The following is a 22,791-nucleotide window of genomic DNA, read 5'->3' on the forward strand; positions in this document are numbered from 1 at the left end:
TCCTTGGCCCGTAGGTGCATCACCCCCATCTCTACCTTCATTCTCCCATATGTCTGTGTCCAAATTTTCCTTTTTCATAAGGATGCCAGTTACATTCGATGAGAGCCTACCCTAATGACCTCAACTTGATGACATCTGTAAAGATCATATTTCCAAAAAAAAAGGTCACCTTCACAGGTACTGGGGGTCAGGACTGCAACTTATCTTTTGGACGGCATGCAATTAAATCCATAACACCGGCTATTGTTCTTTTCACATTATAGTCCTGATTCCCAACATTTTGTCCTGTCTTGTCAACTGTCATTTAAAAGGGTTCCAGAAATATCAGTATTTCTGCACCTAACCCATTTCATCCTCTCTTCCTTTTGTACTTGAAATTAAATTCTACATCCTGGCCGGGCATGGTGGCTCACGCCTATAATCCCAGCACTTTGGGAGGCCAAGGCGGGTGGATCACAAGGTCAAGAGATCGAGACCATCCTGGCCAACATGGTGAAAACCCACCTCTTAAAAATACAAAAATTAGCTGGGTGTGGTGGTGCACACCTATAGTCCCAGCTACTCGGGAGGCTGAGGCAGGAGAATTGCTTGAACCCAGGAGGCAGAGGTTGCAGTGAGCTGAGATTGCGCCACTGCACGATCCAACCACTTTGTTCCAGCCTAGCAACAAAGTGAGACTCCATCAAAAAAAAAAAAAAAAATCCACCACATCCTATCAAACTACTTGGGCTACTCAGGTCCAGAAAGGAAAGCTGTACAGAGAGCCCAAGAGAATGCTGTTCACATAGTAGAAACACAGTAAATGCCACTAAGCTACTGTGTGAGCTTGGACAAGTTACTCCACCTCTTTGAGCCTCAGTTTTCTTAACTGTTAGGTAAAGGCATTGGATCTCACTGACATCTCCCTGAAGACACACAGGGAATAGGCCAGATTCCCTTTTAGAACTCTGGTAGGCAGATGAGATGGATCCTTTCCCTGGACATGCAGAGACCGGGTGCCACTGACTCCTACCTCTCTCTTCACTTCTGTGTACCCTGAGATGAAGCCCTTTCCCTCTGAGGCTCCTCATCTGTAAAATCAGAGGGTAGAATGTTCTGATCTCCCAAGCCTGCAGCCATAGAGGAGGCTGTCACTGCTCCATCATCTCTGAGCAGTGGATGAAGCCTATAGAAGAGAGGCAGCCTCCGATGAGCTCATTGCCTCCATCCTTTGGTTGGCTGGCTGGAAATGAGAATGTTCAGTACATTTTGGGCACCTCCTGCATTCCTGAGGCTCAGGTGGTAGCCTATCCCCCAACATTTATGAAGCAGCAGTTACATTACCCCCAGCCCAACACCTGCCAGAATATAGCCCAGGTGTTGCCAAACGGCTGTGTAGGGAGAAATTGTCCGGACGGGGGGGTTGCCAAGAGACAGCAAAGCCAACACCTCACCCAAGTTCACAAAAGCCCAGATTAAACCAATGAACAGCTGGAATTTCTAACTTGGACAGCCCCCAGGATTGTGCCTGCCTATACCTGGTACTGAATACGTGAATCTTCTTGCTCCTTCTCAGACACACCCCATCATGGTTCCAGACAACCACTGCTGTGATTCTGAGCTTCCTTGTTACACCGAAAATCCTAAGAGCAGAGGTATAGTCCGATTATTTCTGAACCTAAAACCTAGCACAATGCCAGGCACAAAGAAAGAAGAGAAGGAGTCAGGAAGGCAATAAGGAAAGTAGGAAGGATGGAAGAGGAAGGAAGAAAGGGAGGGAGGGAAAGAGGGAGACTGCAACAGAATATCACAGTGGCTAATGGTGCAAGCTGTAGAGTGCAAAAGAACTGAGTTCAAACTCAGTTTTTGCCATTGACTGGCTTTGTGACCCAAGGCAAATCGTTTAACCTCGCTGAATTCCAACGTCCTGATTTGGAAAATGAGGGTACTATTCACTCCACAGGGTCGTTGTGGGAATTAAATAACTCACTTAGAACACTTAGCATAGTGCTTGGCCACGGTAAGCATTCGGCAAACTGTGGTAGTAATTTGTGTCATCATTTCTACTAGTTAAAACAATAACCACATGGACTGCATAGCCCTAGTGACATCATCTGCCCAGCCAACTTTTCGGTACCTGGAGGGACGGGGGCGGGGGGAGGAATGAGCATTTGCAACGGTACACAGGGATGGCCCTGCTGACTCAGGAGTATTCCACTTTATGGCAGCGATCTCGCAGTGACCTGCAGGCCAAATCAGAGTTGCCAGAGCCCCTTTGAGACGGGGGTGTCCCAGGCTACCGCCTCTGACCTCATTCTCTTGGCAAGTGGCGCCACCTGCTGGCTGCTCCAGGAACTGTCTTGCATACCTAGTCACCCAGCTGCAAAATGTTATTTGTGTCAAGCCCTGGATTCCTATAATCACCTCCTGACTGCCAAAGCCACCTTGATCCTGGGAAGCCAGTCACGCAATTCATACTGTCCTGCAGTCGTCCGGTTCATGTCAGAATTTCCAGGACAACTCCCAATTTCCTGAGGATTATAAATCAACCCCATAAAATTTCATTTTGCCCTGAGACTTTGCATATATTAACCAGCTAGTCTGTTTCTACTCTCTTCTGCTTTTTTTTTTTTTTTGCCGGGGCAGGGTACGGCAAGGAATGGAGTCTTACCTTGTCTCCCAGGCTGGAGTGCAGTGGCACGATCTCGGCTACCTGCAACCTCCGCCGCCCAGGTTCAAGCGATTCTCCTGCCTCAGAAGTAGCTGAGATTACAGGCGCCTGCCACCGCATCCGGCTAATTTTTTTTTTCTTTGTATTTTTAGTACAGACTGGGTTTTGCCATCTTGGTCAGTCTGGTCTCGAACACCTGACCTCATGATCCACCCACCTCGGCCTCTCAAAGTGCTGGGATTACAGGCATGAGCCACAGCGCCCAGCCTTCTCTTCTGCTTCTATTCGTGGCAGAAGAAACCTCCTTTCTTTCCTTTTTCACGTGCATTCTGGGTTGTTTTGGAGCCTAGGTCAACCTTTAGTTTAGAGTCAAGGGTCCTGAGTTCCAGTCTCAGCCCACCAAACACTTTTCCCAGGTCCCTAATCTCTCCCACCTCCAGCTGCTTTATCTGGAAAAGGAGGGTCGTCATTCTGCCTGCCATCATGATCCTGATCCTTTTGTGTGTTTTTTGTTCATTTGTCTTTTTATTGTTGTTGTTGTTATTGTTTTTGAGACAGAGTCTCATTCTGTCACCCAGGCTGGAGTAGAGTGGTACAATCTCGGCTCAGTGCAACCTGTGCCTCCCGGATTCAAGCAATTCTCATGCCTCAGCTTCTCAAGTAGCTAGGATTACAGGTGCACATCACCACACCCCGCTAATTTTTGTATTTTTAGTAGAGACTGCTTTTCGCCATGTTGGCCAGGCTGGTCTCAAACTCCTGACCTCAGGTGATCCGCCCGGCTCAGCCCCCGAAAGTGCTAGGATTACAGGTGTGAGCCACTGTGCCTGGCCTGGTCCTGATCCTTTTGAAATTTAAAGGAGAATGAAATCAGCGGGAAAAGGCTTTGTCAGTGTCACAGATAAGGCTACAACTCCTTAGCCTGTGGGTGTAACTAGTGTCACGTGTACATACAGACTCTTGGGTGATGGTGGCATGCATTGGCCCTGACTTCTTCCTCACCAGCAGCTTCTCAGTGTGACATTGTCATGGTAGCTACTATAAGGCTGGTACAGGTTTTGGTTTTATTATGGTCATTCATGAGATATTTAATGAGGGCTTACTATGCACCAGGCATTATGGGAATTCAAATATTAGAGCCAAAATTCTTGGACTTTGGGACCTGGAGGTCTAGGAGGGATGAAGTGTAAACAAATCCATACATTGGTCCATCCCTGTTACGTGCCAAGCACTGTGCTGGGCACGTGATGAATGTCAACTGTAGGTCGGACAGGAAGGACTCATGAAGTACAGTTACAAACGCAGCTTTGGTTTGATAGGGACCTGCCCAAGATCCCTTTCAATTTGCTCAGTGGGTGGTAGACATTCTTCCCAGCCCCCAGCTGAGAACGTGGACGGTCCTATGATTTTTCTGATCACTTGCAGGAAACTAAAAATACCATACTCGTTTTAAGCCACAAAACAGTCTCAACTCAGAAAACAGAATGTCTAGTTGATATATTATTCAACACATCAACCTTCATTTTCTCCCCTGCCCAGGTAGGGCCAAGCACCTAGTGGGGGTGCTGAGGTCAGCTTTGTCTCTCTTTCCTGCGATTCTCCTCACTCCCACTTCCCTGTGGCTGTTTCTAGCCCAGTTGAAATCTAAGCAGGATGAAGGGAAAGGAAATAAGGGAAGGGAAGTGAAGGGAAGGGGAAAAGCTCTTCCTTGTCAGATATTGTAAGTTAGTGTCACAGTGTCTGGGTCTGGCTAACGTTTAAGTAAGATTCTTTCTCTTAGGGACACTTTTCTGGATTCCTCTGAGACTCCCCTGCTGGAGCATCTGCAGGTACAAGCCCCTTCTTCAGTTGACGGCCTGTGACCCCTCCCCCCAAGCTTCTGCCCCTGCAGTATGGCCCACTGGCATCCCCTCACCCTCGCAGGCTGCCCTCCCAAATGACCCCCCGCTGACATGCTTGCCAAGGGCTCCACATCTCCTAGAGGTGGAAGCACCCGTCAGGCATTGACTTTGCAGTCATCTCAGCTCAGACAACCGAACATCCCGTTACACATACATCTCTTCTAATCACCTTGCAATCCAGGAAAGAAAGTTCCCTTATCCCCTTTCTACAATTAGGGAGACTTCTGGAGAATTACACAATCACTAAGTGACAAAGATGAGGTTTGAGCCCTGTCTCTCCAAGTCAAAGCCCACGATATTCCCATGAGTCCTTGCTGTTGGATTCCAAAAAGCAAAGGGCCCACTCTGGGGCCTGGGACAAGCCAACAAACCTCCATCTTGATTCTTCATCTTTCATGATTCCCAAGAGCTCTTCACATTCTAAAACGCTATAATAAAATTTCTGAGTTGAGGAAGCCTAGAAGCACATGGCAGAGAATTCTGCAGAGGCCTCCATCTTCTGCGCGGGAGGAGGTCCCCACAGCTCAGCTCTTCCCAAGAGCGCTCTGCCCTGACACTCTACATGATATGGGCATGTGCCTCCAGCAAGTACAGGGCAGAAGGAGAGAAACATCATTTAAGTGGTGCTGGCATTTCTGCTCCTCCAGGAGAATATGCCCAGTATGGAGCGGGAGATGGAAGGCATGCATTTGCTTCCTTTCCAGACAGGCTGGCTCATTTCCCGCATGCCTCTCATGATAAGAGGATTATGCATGTTGAGCATGATGCTGGTGTTTCAAGTGAGGCAGTTTCCAGACACCATGCATGACTCCTGGTTTAAGCCAATTATCTCATCATGGTTCAACCAAAGAAACAACAAGTTATTCAAATGCTGGAGAAAACTCCTAGCTGGGGACTGTGGGTCTCCAAGACGGCACCCTTCTAAAGAATTTCCAAGGATCATTTTGACTGTGCAATTGCAATGTTCTCCTTAAACCCTTGCTACCATTGGTGGGACTTCAATGCTTGGCAGCTCAAGGAAGCCAGCATGTTCTCCATGGCTGTATCCTCTAGATCCTCACAGCCTCCCTGCAGAATAAGCAGAACAGGTGTCATTACCTCCTTTTTACAGATAAACTGAAGCTCAGAAGTGATAAATATGACATCTGGTGAAAAGCAGAGCCAGGACTTGAATGTTGGTTTCCCAATCCAAGTCTAACACTTTGAGTCCTATACCTTCTTTTTGCTGATGTTCACACAAGATCGAGTAAGCATTTCCCTGCCCTTCCTAATCTTCTACTTACCAGAATCCCACCTCCCTGCTGCTCAGCCGGCTTGGGGTTGGAGAATGGGGTGGCATCTCAGGCAGTGTAAGGGTGAGGATTCTTCCATGATTCTTCCAATAGGACATCAGCCACATCCATCCTGCAACAACACACTGAACTGTCCATTATGTCCCACTGGAATCAGTTGAGGTTATGTTTCTGCATGACAGAGAATGGTTTCTTCCCTTCATTACATTAACCTGGGCCAAGGGGTAAAGCATATCTATCCCTTTATTGCCCATAAGTGTCCCTTAGTTCCAGTGGAGAGTAAGAAAACTGACATTTATTGAGCACATACTACATGCCAGAATTTGTTCTGAGGGTTTTGCTCATCTTGATTCATTTAACCTCACAACAATCTTATGAGGCTATTCCTTGTATGATTCCTTTTTATAGATGAGGAAACTGATGCACAGCACCAGTTAAATAACTTCCAAGGTTAACAGCTAGAAGTGATCGAAACAAAACCTTTAACTTGGGTAGTCGGATTCCAGAGTCTGTGTGCCCAGATCCACTCTCGACAGACTAAAGCTCAAGCTAATCTGACCTTGAGGTTTTCCAGGAGGAAAAGCATGAGACTGAGGAGAACACTTACATTAGATTGGATTCCTGAGAAGAAAAGCCCAAGTCCAGGATTCTCTTGTGGGCCACATACTATGGAAGTGCTCCTGGAGAAACCTGCAAGAGGCAGGGAGGCAGGACACAGAGGGAGGAGCAAGCAAGGGAGCCATCTCAGGACTGCCCCACCCCCAAGCCAGGGACTGGGCTTTCATGCCCCCAGCTGTCAGGCAGAGCCGGAAAGCCAGACACTGGGGCCCTAGGATACTGCTCCACAAATGAGCCACAGGGCCTGGCTGTGGGGAGTGAATGCACGGGGAACATGGGGACACAAAAAAATGGTTCCAAAAAAAAAAGAGGATCTGTCAGAGCAGTGACAGTACCTGCCACAGCAGCCACGCCTGGGATAGGAAAGGAGCGCCTGTGATCTGCCCTAAGCCTCAACAAGTCTCAAGCGAATTTCTGAAGAACTTAGATTCCTCTGATGTTGGCAAGTGCCCAGGAAACATCTTGTCAGAGGAAAGTCGGGGATAACTGTCTGTGCAGGGCCACCTACGGGTAAACACGCAGGGCCTGTTGGAGAGCCACCCAGGTGACTGTGACTGCGTTCACTTGACCTCTGCAGTCACCCCGCCCACTGTTCCCTGAGGCCACACTTGCACACCTTCTGCCCTCACTCTCACCTGCCTTCTCCATCAAACCTGCCCCAGCCAGTCTCTCCCTGTGTCTGTCAGGGACCCAAGATGTGTCAGCCACTGCGCTCGTCTTCTTTTCCAAGGTGATTTTATTTATACGATCTCACTTTGTTCTTAATTATGAAATATTTTTAACACATAAAAAGGCACTTAATACTCAGCATTGTCAACTCGGTGTTATTTGTTAAAAACCTTTTTTAAAAAGGTGAAATCAAAGATTTTAGATACAATTGAAATTCCCCTTATACTCTGTCCTGATGGAATTCCACCCCCACTCCCCCCACAGGTCCCTGCTGCCCTGAATTTGGTGCTTACCACTCCCATCAAAGTTTGACTACACATGTGTAAAACCTTTCAGAGGACTATTTCGCATTATTTTAAACTTTATGTTGCATTGTGTTACGCTGTGTACTAGTCAGGGTTCTCCAGGGAAACATAACCAATAGAATGTGTACAGAGAGAGAGAGGTTTATTTGAGGGAATTGGCTCACACAGTTATGGAGGCTAGAAGTCCAAGATCAAAGTGCCAGCAGGTTGGAGGCCTAGGGAAGAGGTGACGCTGCAGTTCAAGGCTGAAGGCTGTCTGATGGTGGAACCCCATTTTCTCAGGGGACCTCAGTCTTTGCTCTATTAAATCCTGCAACTGATTGGATGAGAATACCCACATTATGGAGCACAGGCAACCCGCTTTACTCAAAGTCCACCAATGTCGATGTTAGTCTCATCCAAAAACACCTTCAGAGAAACATCTAGATTGTTTGACCATCACATACTATTTCCGTCTGTAACTTGCTTTCTTCACTTACTGTGTTTTTGAGATTTATCTATGTTGATAAATCTATCATTTCATCGTATATGAAAGGACTTCAGAATGTTCCTGGAAAAAAATGGAATTAAGAGATAAAAATACAAAATGTAAACTTTATTCCTCAATATCAGCTCCATCAAGTTCAAGACACTTTTGTAAGCAATGATACCAGCCATTTAGTTCATCCCTAAAGAAGCGAGGATCCTGGGAATTTAGCGATGTTAGTGCAGTCTTTTTACATTATTAACTGAAGAAAAATCGATGCCCTTTAAAGATTTTTTAAGAGTAGGAAACAAAAAGAAGCCAGAAGGAGCCAAATCAGGACTTTGAGGTGGCTGCCTAATGATTTCGCACCGAAACTCTTGCAAAATTGCCATTATTCAATAAGAGCAATGGGCAGGAGCATTTGTCATGCTGGAGAAGGACTCTCTAGTGAAGCTTTTCAGGTATTTTCTGCTAATGTTTTAGCTAACTTTCTCAAAACACTCTTCTAATAAGCGGATGTTGTCATTCTTTGCCTTCCAGAAAGTCCACAAGCAAAATGCCTTAAGCATCATAAACTGTTGCCATGACCTTTGCTCTTGCCCCATTTCCCTCTGCTGTGACCACTTGCTAGCCATTGCTTTGATTGTGCTTTGTCTTCAGGATTGTACTGGTAAAGCCATGTTTCACCTCCTGTTAACAACTCCTTGAAGAAATGCTTCAGGATCTTGGTCTCACATTTTTAAAATTTCCATTGAAAATTCTGCTCTTGTCTGCAGCTGATCTGGGCAAAACAGTTTTGGCACCCATTGAGGGGAAAGTTTGCTTAACTTTAATTTTTCAGTCAGAATTGTGTAAGCTGAACCAATGGAGATGTCTATGGTGTCAGCTATTCTTTCTGCAATCAATTAGGGCATGTACAAGATGAATTTTTTCCTTGCAAATTGTCTGCTGCTGTGGCCTTCATCTTCAACATCATTTTATTCCTTCTTAAACAAATTATCTATTTGTAAACTGCTGATTTCTTTAGGGCATTGTCCCCATAAACTTTTCTTAAAGCGCCAATGATTTCATTATTTTTCCACCCAAGCTTCACCATAAATTTTATGTTTTCTCTTGCTTTAATTTTTTCAGAATTCATGTTGCTATGATAGGGGCTCTTTTCAAACTGATGTCTTATACTTCTTAGTGCCTCTTATATCTGATGCTGTTCAGATACAAGAACTTAGTATGAGTTTATTTTGGTGCAAAAAAAATTTGAAATTTAGGCTGGGCACGGTGGCTCATGCCTGTAATCCCAGCACTTTTAGAGGCTGAGGCAGGTGGATCACTTGAGGCCATCTCTACTAAAAATATAAAAAATTAGCTGGGCGCAGTGTCGTGTGCCTGTAGTCCCAGCTACTGGGAGACTGAAGCATGAGAATACCTTGAACCCAGAAGGTGGAGGTGGCAGTGAGCCGAGATCTCTTCACTGCACTCCAGCCAGAGTGACAGAGTGACAGAGAAAGACTGTCTCAAAATAAAATATATATATATATATGCATTGTTTTTTCATAATGCACATTTTTCCATGAATTTGTTGAAAGTTCCTTGTCTGTATGACAGGTTATGACTTTTCCTGTGGATAGGTATAGGTTGCTTCCAATTTTTGTATCACCAACAGGAGAGAGCATAAACTCTCTCGAGTAAGGAACTGCTACAGCATAATACATAGCAAGTGCTTAAAAAGTGTTTGGGTTTGACTTGTTTGGCTTACTATGTACCTGGTACTGTGAAGACAAAGCAGCTCAATTTTATAAGAAAAGGAACTGAGGGCTGGGCACGGTGGCTCACACCTGTAATCCCAGCACTTTAGGAGGCCAAGGTGGCAGATCACCTGAGGTTGGAAGTTCGAGACCAGCCTGACCAACATGGAGAAACCCCATCTCTACTAAAAATACAAAATTAGCCGGGGCGTGGTGGCAAATGCCTGTAATCCCAGCTACTCAGGAGGCTGAGGCAGGAGAATCACTTGAACCCATGAGGTGGAGGTTGTGGTGAGCCGAGACCACACCATTGCACTCCAGCCTGGACAACAAGAGCAAAACTCAGTCTCAAAAAAAATAAAAAATAAAAATGAACAAACGAAAGAAGGAAGGAAGGAAGGAAGGAAGACAGAGAGAGAGAAAGAAAGGAAGGAAAGAAAAAAAGAAAGAAAGAAAGAAAGAGAGAGAGAGAGAGAGAAAGAAAGAAAGAAAGAAAGAAAGAAAGAAAGAAAGAAAGAAAGAAAGAAAGAAAGAAAGAAAGAAAAGAAAAAAGAAGGAAGGAAGGAAGACAGAGAGAAAGGAAGGAAGGAAAGAAAGAGAGAAAAGAAAGAAAGAAGGAAGGAAGGAAAGAAGGAAGGAAAGAAAAGAAAGAAAAGGAAGCAAAGAAAGAGAACTGAACTATTTAACATTAGAACCATGATTCAAACATGGGGGTAATGCATGATGGCTGAGCATGGGTTTTACAGGCCTGCCCCGGAGAGGGAGCACCATGAAAAAAATCAAATAGCTGGCATTATTCTGCAGGCCTGAGAATGCTCAGTGGGGAAGTAAAACAATGATTTGGCCACCCGCCCATAGCTTCTGACAGCCAGGGGCACCTACATAGTAATTCTTCGCAGAAAGGATCTGTAATTCACAGAGGCGTCAGTGGGGTAGCTGAGTAATTAAACTGATTCTTTGTCTTCCCTTTTGACCTTCGAAAATAAAACATCTCAGATTATAAGAGAGAAAGTGTGAGTATGAGGAGGAAACTTGTCTATAGTTGATACAAGAAATAGAGCTTTATTATTTAAAGTGATCAAAACAGCCAGTAAAGGGAAAGGGAGGTGGAGGATGAGTAAGTTAAATATTCATTTGTCAGCTAGAAGTCAGTAAACGATGTCTGTGGCTGATAACTTGAGCAATCAAGAAACATGGGGGCAGGCTCTGGATGAAAGAAACAGTGAGGCCAGGCGTGGTAGCTGATGCCTGTAATCCCAGCACTTTGGGAGGCCGAGGCAGGTGGATCACCTGAGGTCGGGAGTTCAAGACCAGCCTGGCCAACATGGTGAAACCCCATCTCTACTAAAAATTAAAAATTACAAAAATTAGCCAAGTGTGGTGGTGCATGCCTTTAATCCTAGCTACTCAAGAGGCTGAGGCAGGAGAATCTCTGGATCCTGGGAGGCGGAGGTTGCAGTGAGCCGAGATCACACACTGCACTCCAGCCTGGGTGACAGAGGGGGACTCCATCTCAAAAAAAAACAAAAACAAAAAAACAAAAAAAAAGAAAAAAGGTGAAAGTGCTGAAAGCAGGGTGTGGGGAGAGGAAAGTGTGGGGCCAGGAAATGTTGGTCTCTAGAAGGTCTTCAGTGCTGTTTAACTTTTTAAATCAGGTGATAATTAAATTATCACTTGAATAATTTTAAAATTAAAATACAAGAAATATGAAATAGAGCAAGGACGACTGGAATATTTACAGATATTCCAAGCGATATGTGCATAATAGCCCCCGAGATGGGGCGGAAGTGGGCGGGTAGAGATTGTAAAATTTAGCCATGATATTTCAGTTGCTGAAGTGGAGGGATGGGGGTCATTATTCTAGACTCTTTCTACCTTTATATATAGTTGTACGTAGTTGAAATTTCCCACAGTAAAAAGGATGTTTTTTAAAACAAACACAGTCTGTGAGGTCAGACTGGTGTGAGTTAAGTTCTAGCTGAGCCACTTAGCAATGTTGGCAATTTACTTAAACTCTCTGGGCCTGAGTTTCCTCATCACATAATGGAAATAACTGCTGTTCACTCACTTTGTGTGACCACTGACATCAGAGGGATAAAATGAGATTAGGCCTCTGAAGGGCTGACTGTGGCATAAAGTGTAGTAAGTGCTTTAAAAAATATTTTGGTTTGGTCTGTTTTGTTGCTGCTATGTGGGGGTTTTATAAAGAAGGCTTTGCCTCTAAAATGTGAATTCTGCTTCTCAGCATCTTACATTTGTTCTGTACCTCTAATACTTTCTGCCTTATGTGTTTGCTGTTGTTTTGTGTTAGACTTCTCTCCTCAGCTAGCTTACTTAGTCTATTCTGTTAACAAACATTTATTGAGCACCTATGTGCCAGGCACTGAACTGGGAGCTAAGGAAGCAGAGATGAGAGACTATCGCTGATCCAAGGCCACACAAATCAGTGATGAAGAAAGGCAGGAAGAAATCAGAATCACATGCAGCATGACAACTGCAGAGACTGACATACCACAGTAGGTACGGGGAGTACTAAGGATACCTAGCACAGCTTGAGCCAGGTTTTGAAGGATGGATAGAAGTTCACCGGACAAAGGAAAGTATGAGGCAGTCTGCCGTGACATGCAGAGGTAGCAGCAGGAGTCAAGGTCTGGAAGCTGGAAAGGCCTGAGTCTGTTCAGAAAAATAACTCGGTTCATGGTTGGGGAGTGAGGGAAAAATAAAACTAGACTGAAGAGCAAGGTCCAAATTGTGCCCCAGGCTACAGACTTCACAGGACAAGGGGACTTGGCAGGGTTCATTCCCGAGCACACCTTCAAATAAAACGTGAGTTCCAATCTGCATCTGAGTAAGTTCATTCCAGTAGAAAGGGAGAGGGTGGGAGGTTAGAAAGCATAGAGAGAGAGAGAGAAAGAGAGCACGCGAGCAATATCACAGAGGGTGTATAAGTTCATTTTCATACTGCTATGAGGAAATATCTGAGACTGGGTAATTCATAAAGAAAAGAGGTTTAATGAACTCACAGTTCCCCATGGCTGGGGAGGCCTCACAATCATGGCAGAAGGTGAAGGAGGAGCAAAGGCACGTCTTACATGTGGCAGGCAAGAGACCATGTGCAGGGGAGCTTCCCTTTATAGAGCCATCAGCTCTCGTGAGACTATCTTACTATCATGAAAATAGCATGAGAAAACCTACCCCCATGATTCAATTACCTCCCACCAGGTCCCTCCCACAACACGTGGGGATTATGGGAGCTACAATTCAAGATGAGATTTGGGTGGGGACACAGCCAAACCGTATCAGCAGGAGATGCTGGCTGTCTAAATAGAGCCCCTCAGAATCACTGTATCTAGAAGTGCCTGGGGCTCAAAATTCGATTTTGTTGGGGCATCTGGAGAAAATTAAGCCCTAAAGGACTGTCTCACAACAAACTCATCTGACATAAACACCCAGGACTGTGTTATAAATGGTAGGGGCTAAACCCGATATATGGTAGGAGTTAAACCTCTTTAGTGACCAGCACGCGTGCCTACTATCCAAAGCAAGCCCTCGTATTTCTGAGGTTGCTGGAGGTGGAAGTCTAGGTGGGTCCAGAACCAGAACTTGGAGGGACAGAGAGGCTTCCAGGGAAAGAGTAGCCTAAATAACTTTGTCCTCAGCATGACAGAGGGCAACTTCTAGTGGCCAAGGTGATCCTGTTTGCCCAATAATGGCAAATAAACCCCGGCCACCAGTTCTAGCTTCCCACTGCATGCTCATCTGGCCCCTCTACAATGACATTCCTTTACACATTCCAGCCAGAGCAGAGTCTGATGAAGTCAGGGTTCATTTGCAGTACAGGTTCAGAAGTGTATTGTGGTTTCCAGAGTGAAATTCAACCTTAGCCCTCAGATGTCTCTCATTCTCCTTGGACACCCAATGGCTGTGACTGTGCTTGGGGGTGAACTGTCTCAAGAGATGGCTGGACTTCTCCATTACTTGTTGACATTTCCCCCTAAGTTCACTTTCAGATGCAATTTTTTTTTTTTTTTTTTTTGATGGAGTTTTGCTCTTGTTGCACAAGCTACAGTGCAATGGCGCCATCTCGGCTCACTGCAACCTCCTCCTCCCCCGCGGTGGGGAAAGGAGGCGGTGGGTTCAAGCAATTCTCCTGCCTCAGCCTCCTGAGTAGCTGGGATTACAGACATGCACCACCATGCCGGGCTAATTCTTGTATTTTTAGTAGAGACAGGGTTTTACCATGTTGGCCAGGATGGTCTCAAACTCCTGACCTCAGGTGATCCATCTGTCAGGGCCTCCCAAAGTGCTGGGATTACACTTTGTAATCCCCGTGAGCCACGGGCGTGAGCCACTGCACCCGGGCTCAGATGCAGTCTTAACTCACTGTGCTTGGGGTTCTTAGGTTTTGTCCCTGGGTAACAACTATCAGGTTAAACCAGAAAAGAGATGATTAGGACTTGAAAAAAGCTGGATAATGGAGTGGGAATGGATTTGGGCACATCTACATGGGGAATTGATGGGTTTTGACTTGGGAAATGCGGAAGAGAGAGATGTTTAAGGTGATTCTCAGGTTGGAACTGGATAAGAACCTGGCTGTTCCCTGAGAGTAGGTACTGGGTCTTCCCTGCTTGGGTTCTCCATAAAGAGGCAGCACTACTGCTGGGTTCATTAATTCAACTAATACCTGCTGTGCCAGACACTGTGCTAGGGATGGAACAGCAAACAGGACAAAAAGGCAGTGCCTGACCTCAAGGAGGTTCTATTTTAGCAGAAAATACAGAGAAAATAATTTTAAAATCATTAATGTTGATAATACAAGCTGTGGTAAGTGTTTTTAAAAAACTAACAAGCAGAAAGGGGCAGAGTAAACGGAAGCACTGCTTGCAGTAAGGTGACCAGAACAAGGGAGCTATTCATGCAAAGAGGAGGGGAGGAGTGGGCCAGGCAGAGGAGTTGGCAAGTGCTAAGGCAGGGCCTTGAAGGCCACTTCAGAAGACTGGGTTTTTCTCTAAGTATAAGAGACAATTCTAAAGGGTTTTGTTTTGTTTTGTGTGTTCTTTTTGTTCTGAGACAGGCTTTCGCTTTCACTCTCTCAGGCTGCAGCCTCGACCTGCTGGCCTCAAGAGATCCTCCCACATCAGTCTCCCAAGTAGCTGGAACTGTGGGTGCACATCACAACACCTGCATAAATTCTGTTTTTTGTTGTTGATGTTGTTTTTGTTTTGTTTTGTTTTTTTGAGAGATAGGATTTTGCTATGTTGCCCAGGCTGGTCTCAAGCTCCTAGGCTCAAGCAATCCACCCACCTTGTCCTCCCAAAGTGCTGGGATTACAGGCATGAACCACCACACCTAGCCCCTCTGAAGAGTTTTAATTTAGTTTAATCAGAGTGACATGATATGATTTTAAGAGTTTAAAAAGCCCACTCTGAAAGCAGGATGTAGAATGCATTGGAGGAGAGATCAGGGAGTTGGAAGGATATTACAATGGGATAGGACAGCATGATGGTGACTTGCACTGGGGTGATGTCAAGAGAGGTAGAGAGAAGTAAACGGATTTGAGATATATTGTGGGGGTAGAATTGACTAGACTCAGGATAAATGAGATGTGGGAGACAACAGAAAGTGAGAGATCAAGATGACCCCTTGGTTTCCGGGTAGACATTGGGGTTGTTTACTGAGATGAAGAGGATCAAGGGGCAGTGGGAAAAGGGAAAATCAGAGGGGAAATTATCTAGATTTTCTTTTTTTTTTTTTTTTTCTTGATGGATTTTTGCTCTTGTGACCCAGGCTGGAGTGCAGTGGCATGATCTCAGCTCACAGCTACCTCCGCCTCCTGGGTTCAAGCAATTATCCTGCCTCAGCCTGCCAAGTAGCTGGAATTACAGGTGCATGCCACCACGCCTGGCTAATTTTTTTGTTTTTTAGTAGAGATAGGGGTTTCACCATGTTGGCTAGGCTGGTCTTGAACAACTGACCTCAGGTGATCTACCCAGCTCAGCCTCCCAAAGTGCTGGGATTCCAGGTGTGAGCCACTGTTTCCGGCCAAAATTATCTAGATTTTCATTTGGAGACATATTAAGTTTGAGATGTCTGAGAAATAGCCAAGCGAAGACCTCAAAGAGAGGGTGAGTATGCAAGTCTGGAGCTGAGCAGAAAGTTCTGAGATAGACATTTAAATGTGAAATCGTTAGCACATACAATGCCATTTAAATCTATGTGGACAGATCAGACCACTTAGTGATTAAAAAAAAAGAAGCACCAAGACCCAATCCTGAAAAACTTTAACATTTAGAGGTCAGATAAGGAAGAAAAAGCTGGTGAAGCAAAGAATAATGAGAAAGAATGGTCAATGAAGTAGGAGGAAGCCCAGAGAGAGTGGTGTCACGGAGGCTGAGTCAGGAAAGCACATCTGTGACAAATGCAAGCAGCAGGTCGAGATGAGTGCAGAGAAGCATCTGCCGGGCTTGGTAATGCAGCGGCCTTTGCCTTGTTATTAGGAGCAGCATCACTGGGGTGCTAGGGACTGAGAATTATTTCTCATTCCTTTATTGCTAGAAGCAAGTTATGCTGAACATCCATCCTAAACTTGAAAGTCAAAGAAATGTGGGAAGGGTTTCCAAGGGAATCTTGCATCTTGCCACTGCACCAGCTGAGTTTAATTTCCCAGGAGCCCAGTCTTACCCACCTCCTCCCCATGCCTGCAGCTCTGGCTGCCAGGATGCCAATATCTTTAACTCCAAACAAACCATTAATTGTATCCTTGGACCCAAATGACAACCTTTTTAACAACGCTGCTTGTCTTTGCCTTTTCTTTAACACGATGATGGTCAAATCTCTCATCCACCACCACCAGCTCATTTATTTTAATAACTACATCCACAATGAAAACAGGAGTAGTACTATAGAAAGGGATAAAGTCCTCACCATCATAGTACAAATGACTAGGACTTTTCAAATGACTATGGACAGGAAAAACAAAAAGGAAGAAAGAAAAAAAAAAAAATCAATATAGATTAATAATTTCTATCCTATCTGGTAATTTATCTACCTATTGCCCTAACTTGTACTCCTATCACCTTTTATGATTCCTTACTTCAATGCTTTATCATATATATATCTCAAGCCTAGATGGAAGTCTTCATTCAGCTGCCTGTGCATATTCAGAAAAGTAAAGCGGGATCAGTGCCAGACTGCACAAACCCATCAAATTCATTCGACATTCATTGAACAACTGCTTTGTACAAAGACAAGTAACAATGATGATAATGGCTACAATTCATGCAATACTTACTCTGTGCCAGGCAGTCTGCTGAGTGACACATACATTGAATCTCACACACCTTGGTTCATTTCATTCTCCCAGGGGGAGGGGAGTATTATTATCTTCATTTTGTGGGGGCGGAAACCAAATCTTAGAGTTACTTACTCTAAGCAATTGGCCCATGCTAGTGAATGGAGGAGCCATGTTCCAGAATAAGAAAACACTATCATTGTCTACAAAGTGTTTATACGAAATGTGGTAAGAGAGGGATAATGTGCCACAGGGGTGGGCTGTGACTCTGATGCAGGAACCAGCCAAGGAGGGAGGAAGAGAATCAGCAAAGGCCCCACCATGCTCTCTATGGCTCAGGATGAAACGGAGGGGTCACCCCGATTGTTTTCCTTCACTCTCCCCACAACTACTGCACCACCAAGAACCAACTGTTCTATCCCCCAAATGCATCTTAAACCAGTCCACCTTTCTCCATCTATCCTATGATTACTTCATTCATCAAGGCCACCATCATTAATAAGATGGGCTCCCTGGACCACTGCAAGAGCCTCCCGACTGGTCCTTTGGCATCTTCTCCTGCCTCCTCCAATCCTCCCTTCCCACAGTAGTCAGAGGTTCCGCTTAGTACACAGATCACCTCTGTACCCTGCTTAAACCCTGTCAAAGGCTTCCCAGTAAATCTCAACTCCTTTCCATTTTGTCCAAGGCCTTCCCTCTATGATCTGGTCTTGTCTACCTTTTTAACCTCATCTCCTATAATAGCTGCTGGTTTCTCAACAAACAGGACAGAGCCTGGCATAAACAGTAATTATATGCTGAAGAAATTAAGGCAAGAATCAATGAGTAAATAAACAGAAAAGCTCCGTGGGGAAGCCATGTTTGAAATGAGCATTATACCGGAGCAGGCTTTCTCAGACAGTGAGGGCTGGGAGGGGGGAGGTAGTGAAACAAGTTGTTCTCAATGGAGGCAGCAGGTGCAAAGGCACAGAGGGATTCCAGGTGCAGCAGGGAGGCAGCCTGAGCAGGCCTGGGGGCAGGGCCACGTGAAACCAAGGTTCATCAAGGTTGAGTATGCATCATAAGCCTCTGGAAAGTTTGCTGAGACACAAATTGTTGGGACCCACCTCCAGAGATTCTGATAGGTCCATCTGAAACAGGGGCTGAAATGTGCATTTCTCACAAGTTCCCAGGTGATGCTGCTGCCGCTGGTCCAAGGCCCACACTGAGAACCACTGGTGCAAAGTACAGTTGGTCCTTCACATCCATGGGTTCCACATCTATGAATTCAACCAACTGTGGATCAAAATGTTTTTTAAAAAATAGATGACTGCATTTATACTGAACATGTGGGCTTTTTTCTTGTCATTATTTTCTAAATAACACAGTAAATAACAACTATGTACATAGCATTTCCATTGTATTGGGTATCACAAGTAATCGTGAGATGATTTAAAGTATATGGAAGGATATGTGTGTAGGTTATATGCAAATACTACATCATTTTATATAAGGGACTTGAGCATCCATGGGGGACTGGAACCAAGCCCCCACAGATACCAAAGGACAACTGTACATATATATGGGTTTTCTATAAGCTGTAATTTTGGAGGGTGGGAATTATTACCTTAAAAGAAGGATATAAATCACTATTTTAAGTCATTACTAGTCCTTTGATACTTAAATGTGAATGAGTTGCAAATTCTTTATCAACCAGAAGGAGAACTCCAGGCACCAGAGGTGAGAGACGGGAGTGATTAAGAACTAGGAAAGGGAGAGAGCCTAGTTTGCCTGCTCCCCAGTGTGCCCCAGGGCCAGGCTGGAACAGAAAAGATTAGCTTTGCTAGTGGGAAATTCAATGAAAATGGCAGGGTGTGGTGGCTCACACCTGTCACCCCAGCACTCTGGGAGGCCGAGGTGGGTGGGTCATTTGAGGTCAGGAGTTCGAGACCAGACTGGCCAACATGGTGAAACCCTGTCTCTATTAAAAATACAAAAATTAGCCGGGCGCAGTGGCACATGCCTGTAATCCCAGCTACTCAGGAGGCTGAGGCACAAGAATTGCTTGAACCTGGGAGGCGGAGCTTGCAGTGAGCAGATATTGCACCACTGCACTCTAGCCTGGGCAACAAAGCGAGAAGACACTGTCTCAAAAAAAAAAAAAAAAGGAAGAAAGAAAAAAGAAATTCAATGAAATGAAACAAAATAAGACAGTCACACTGGAGCAAAGGGAGAGCACAATTACTTTCTTCCCATAGCTGGCACTTGGCTCCACCCCACGGGCTTCCCCTATCAGAGCCTTCAGCTCAGCATGTATATATACATAAAGGAGTTTCTCAGCTTGAAGGCAGGACATCCCCCAATCCCTACCTGTGGGAGATACTGAGAGGCTTAGGGATTCAAGTTTGAAAAACCACTCCTCAAGGCTCCATGAAACCCCTAAACTAAACGCACAATGTTTATGTTGATGTGTACATTTTGGGGGAGACGAAACTCTAGAGCCACGCTGCCCAATACAGTAGCCATGGGTGGCCACCGTTCTGGACAGTGCAGACACAGAGCATTTCCACCATCACAGGAAGCTCTCTCAGCACTCATCTAGAGCTTTCACCAGCCTTCCAAAGGTATCCATGACCAGAAATTTTAAGAGCTGCTAGGCAAAGCCAGTGAAACTTCATTTCAGGAGCCAGACTCTGCCCTGGAGATATGAAAGCTCGTCTCTGTGACAGAGGCTGTGAACAAGTCTGCCTTCAAATAGTCTTTTGTGCCAAAACCCCACTCTGAAAACTCTTAGAACATATCCAGATTTTATACCTTATTATTTATATCCCACCACCTTGACCACTGTCCCAAAGAGAGGGACACCTTAATTCCACAAATATTTGCTGTAAGAAAGGTTCTCTGAGGTCCCCCAGAGCCTCTGTGCCTAAGACAAGTCATGGTGGTGAGTGATCTTGATGCTGTCAGTGACCTTGTCTCCTTTGGTGTCTGTGATCGCTCTAGGTAGGTGAGGCAGTCTTGGAAAATGCCCGGCTCATGCTGCAGACAGAAACTATCCAGGCGGGAGCAGACGACTTTAAAGAGAGGTAATGCCTTACAGCAGAGGGGACAGTCCCTCCACATCCCTAGACTCCTGGACAGTGTGGATAATGCTGTTCTGGAGCCTGCATCATCCACCTTCTACCACAGGGGAGGCTGGGAGGATAACAGCGACATGATTATCCGGCTCACACCCCTCCTTGTAGACACAAACTAGGCCCCAAGGGCTCAAAGATTGTGCCCACTGTCAGTTGGTTTAGAGCAGGGTTCTCAAACTCTGGAATGCTCAGAATCACCCAGGGGCCATATAGAAAACAGATTGCTGCGCCCCACCCTGTTGAGTTTCTGATTTAATGGGTCTGGAGAGGGGCCCCAAATTTATATTCCTAGCAAGTTCCCAGGGATGCTGATCCTGCTGGTCCTGGGACCCAAATACCTTGAGAACTACTAGTTTAGAGTAATGATTCTTAATCCTGGCTGCATATCAGAATTACCCGGGCACGTAAAAACGTCAGTGCAGTGCACAAGCTCTAGACTAATCAAATCAGAGTCCCCAAGCGTGGGGTCCAGGCTTCAGCAGTTTTAGAGCTCACCAGATGACTTAATGTGCATCCAGGCTTGAGAACCATGCTCCGCTACACCTCCCACTCAGTCCCTGAAGGCATCTGGATTGGCACCCACCGTCCTGTAGATGGACACTTTTAACATGGGTGCTTTGGGTCCCCAGCCTGGTGCTTAGCAGGTTGTCGATAATGTTTGTTAAAGGATCCTTGGTTGAAAAGGAGGACCATCAGGATAGCGATGAAGATGCTGGATCCCCTAACCTGGATCTGAACTCCTGAGTTTTCCCTGGAGCTCTGTGCTTCAACACTCCCATGAGGCTGGTAGTCTATGAAGCCAGGTTATCAGAAGTTGGCTGCAATTGCCTTCATTTTAATAAATCAATGTATGACAATTGCACTAACAGTGCCCTCAAATCTATTGAAACAGTGACTTGTACCATTCATTGTCTAACCATCACATAATTGGCCTGTTGGTAACATTTATAATCCGATTCTTTTCCTTTCGGGATACCCAGTTATGCTGATTAAGTTCCTTTACCTGCAGATATGAAAATGAGCTGCCATTTCGAAAGGCGGCAGAAGAGGAAATTAACTCTCTGTATAAAGTTATTGATGAAGCTAATTTGACTAAAATGGACCTGGAGAGTCAAATAGAAAGTCTGAAAGAAGAACTTGGCTCTCTATCAAGAAACTATGAAGAGGTAGGAGGGGGCTGGGGTTGCTGGGTTGGCCACAAGACCAGAAGTGCACATCTGTCTGCCTGTGCTTCAGAACAAGACCACAGTAGCTCATCTCTGACTCTCCACATTGCGTGCCCAGGACTGCAGGAAACATGCCTGTAAAATACTTTCAGATCCTTCTAGTGCGTCAGATTACCCCAGCAGTCTCAAACTCAAATAGCTTCAGGAACCAGTGTGGTGCAGAAACAGGGGAAGGCAGCTGGTCTTGGCACTAGCAAATGAAGGAACTTGGGTTAAATTAGAGGGAGCAACTCCTCCTCAATACATTCTACGTCAGGTTCTTTTTTTTTTTTTTTTTAACACTGTATTATACAAACAAAATAACTCTGAAGTTAGATCCAAGCTGTGGTTGACATCTACTCATTAACAAAATTGGGTCAGATCATTGAGTGACAGAACTGAAGAGGACCTCCAACAATTATGGGGTCTAGTTCTCTGCAAGACTTCAGTGATTCCAAACCACCTCACACATATTATTGTCTGATCCGAGATTTAGGCTGCGTCAAGGTGGAAGAGTCAAAATCCACTTAACAACGCTCACATTGGGAAGTTCTTTCTTGAGTCCAACTTAAGCTAACCAGCAACTGCAAGCCCATTTCTTCTTGTTCTTAGCTCAGTGATTTAAGGCTACTCTCTAACAGTAACCCTTTAGAGATGCCAAAGTTATCTTTTAAGTCTCTTTCTACCTTGTCTGACTTTATGCCTAAATTTGCTTTGCTGTTGTTGCTTACTTTGTTTTTGTTTGTTTATTTATTTTTATTTCTGCTTTGGGCCTGGGCTTGGGGAGACCAACCTAAGAAATGCATCCTTGGTGCTAGGCATGGTGGCTCAAGCCTGTAATCCCAGCACTTTGAGAGGCCAAGGCAGGCGGATCACTTGAGCCCAGGAGTTCAAGACCAGCCTGGGCAACATGGTGAAAACCTGTATCCACTAAAAACACAAAAATTAGCCAAGCGTGGTGGTGTGTGCCGTGCCTGTAGTCTCAGCTACTCAGGAGGCTGAGGTAGGAGGATTGTTTGAGCCCAAGAGGTGGAGGCTGCAATGAGCTGAGATCATGTCACTGCACTCCAACCTGGGTGACAGAGTGAGACCCTGTCAAAAGAAAGAGAGAGAGAGAGAGAAGAAAGAAAGAGAGAGAGAGAGAGAGAGAGAAAGAGAAGAAAGAGAAAAAGAGGGAGGGAGGGAGAGAGAGAGAGAGAAAGAAAAAGAAAGAAAAGAAGGAAGGAAGGAAGGAAGGAAGAAAGGAAGGAAGGAAGGAAGGAAGGAAGGAAGGAAGGAAAGAAAGAAAGAAAGAAAGAAAGAAAGAAAGAAAGAAAAGAAAAGAAAAGAAAAGAAAAGAAAAGAAAAGAAAAGAAAAGAAAAGGAAAGAAAAGAGAGAAAAGAAAGAAAGAAAAGACAGCAAGAAAGCAAGAAAGCAAGAAAGAAAGAAAGAGAAAAGAAAAGGGAGGGAGAGAAAGAAAGAAAAGAAAAGAAAGAAAGAAAGAAAGAAAGAAAGAAAGAAAGAAAGAAAGAAAGAAAGAAAGAAAAGAAAAGAAA

The 22,791-nt window shown here is 45.0% G+C and overlaps 1 protein-coding gene across 1 annotated transcript in view; it reads left to right on the forward strand.

Moving 5' to 3' along the window:
• Positions 1 to 22,791, forward strand: part of BFSP2 (beaded filament structural protein 2) — a 60,551-nt gene that overhangs the window by 17,594 nt on the left and 20,166 nt on the right. The window contains exons 2-3 of the mRNA XM_017872393.1: positions 19,917 to 19,999; positions 21,060 to 21,216. Coding sequence (XP_017727882.1) covers positions 19,917 to 19,999; positions 21,060 to 21,216 — 240 coding nt within the window. The remainder of the gene's footprint in view (positions 1 to 19,916; positions 20,000 to 21,059; positions 21,217 to 22,791) is intronic.

The sequence above is a fragment of the Rhinopithecus bieti genome, unplaced genomic scaffold (assembly GCF_001698545.2).
Source record: "Rhinopithecus bieti isolate Rb0 unplaced genomic scaffold, ASM169854v2 scaffold_7308, whole genome shotgun sequence".
NCBI lineage: Eukaryota > Metazoa > Chordata > Mammalia > Primates > Cercopithecidae > Rhinopithecus > Rhinopithecus bieti.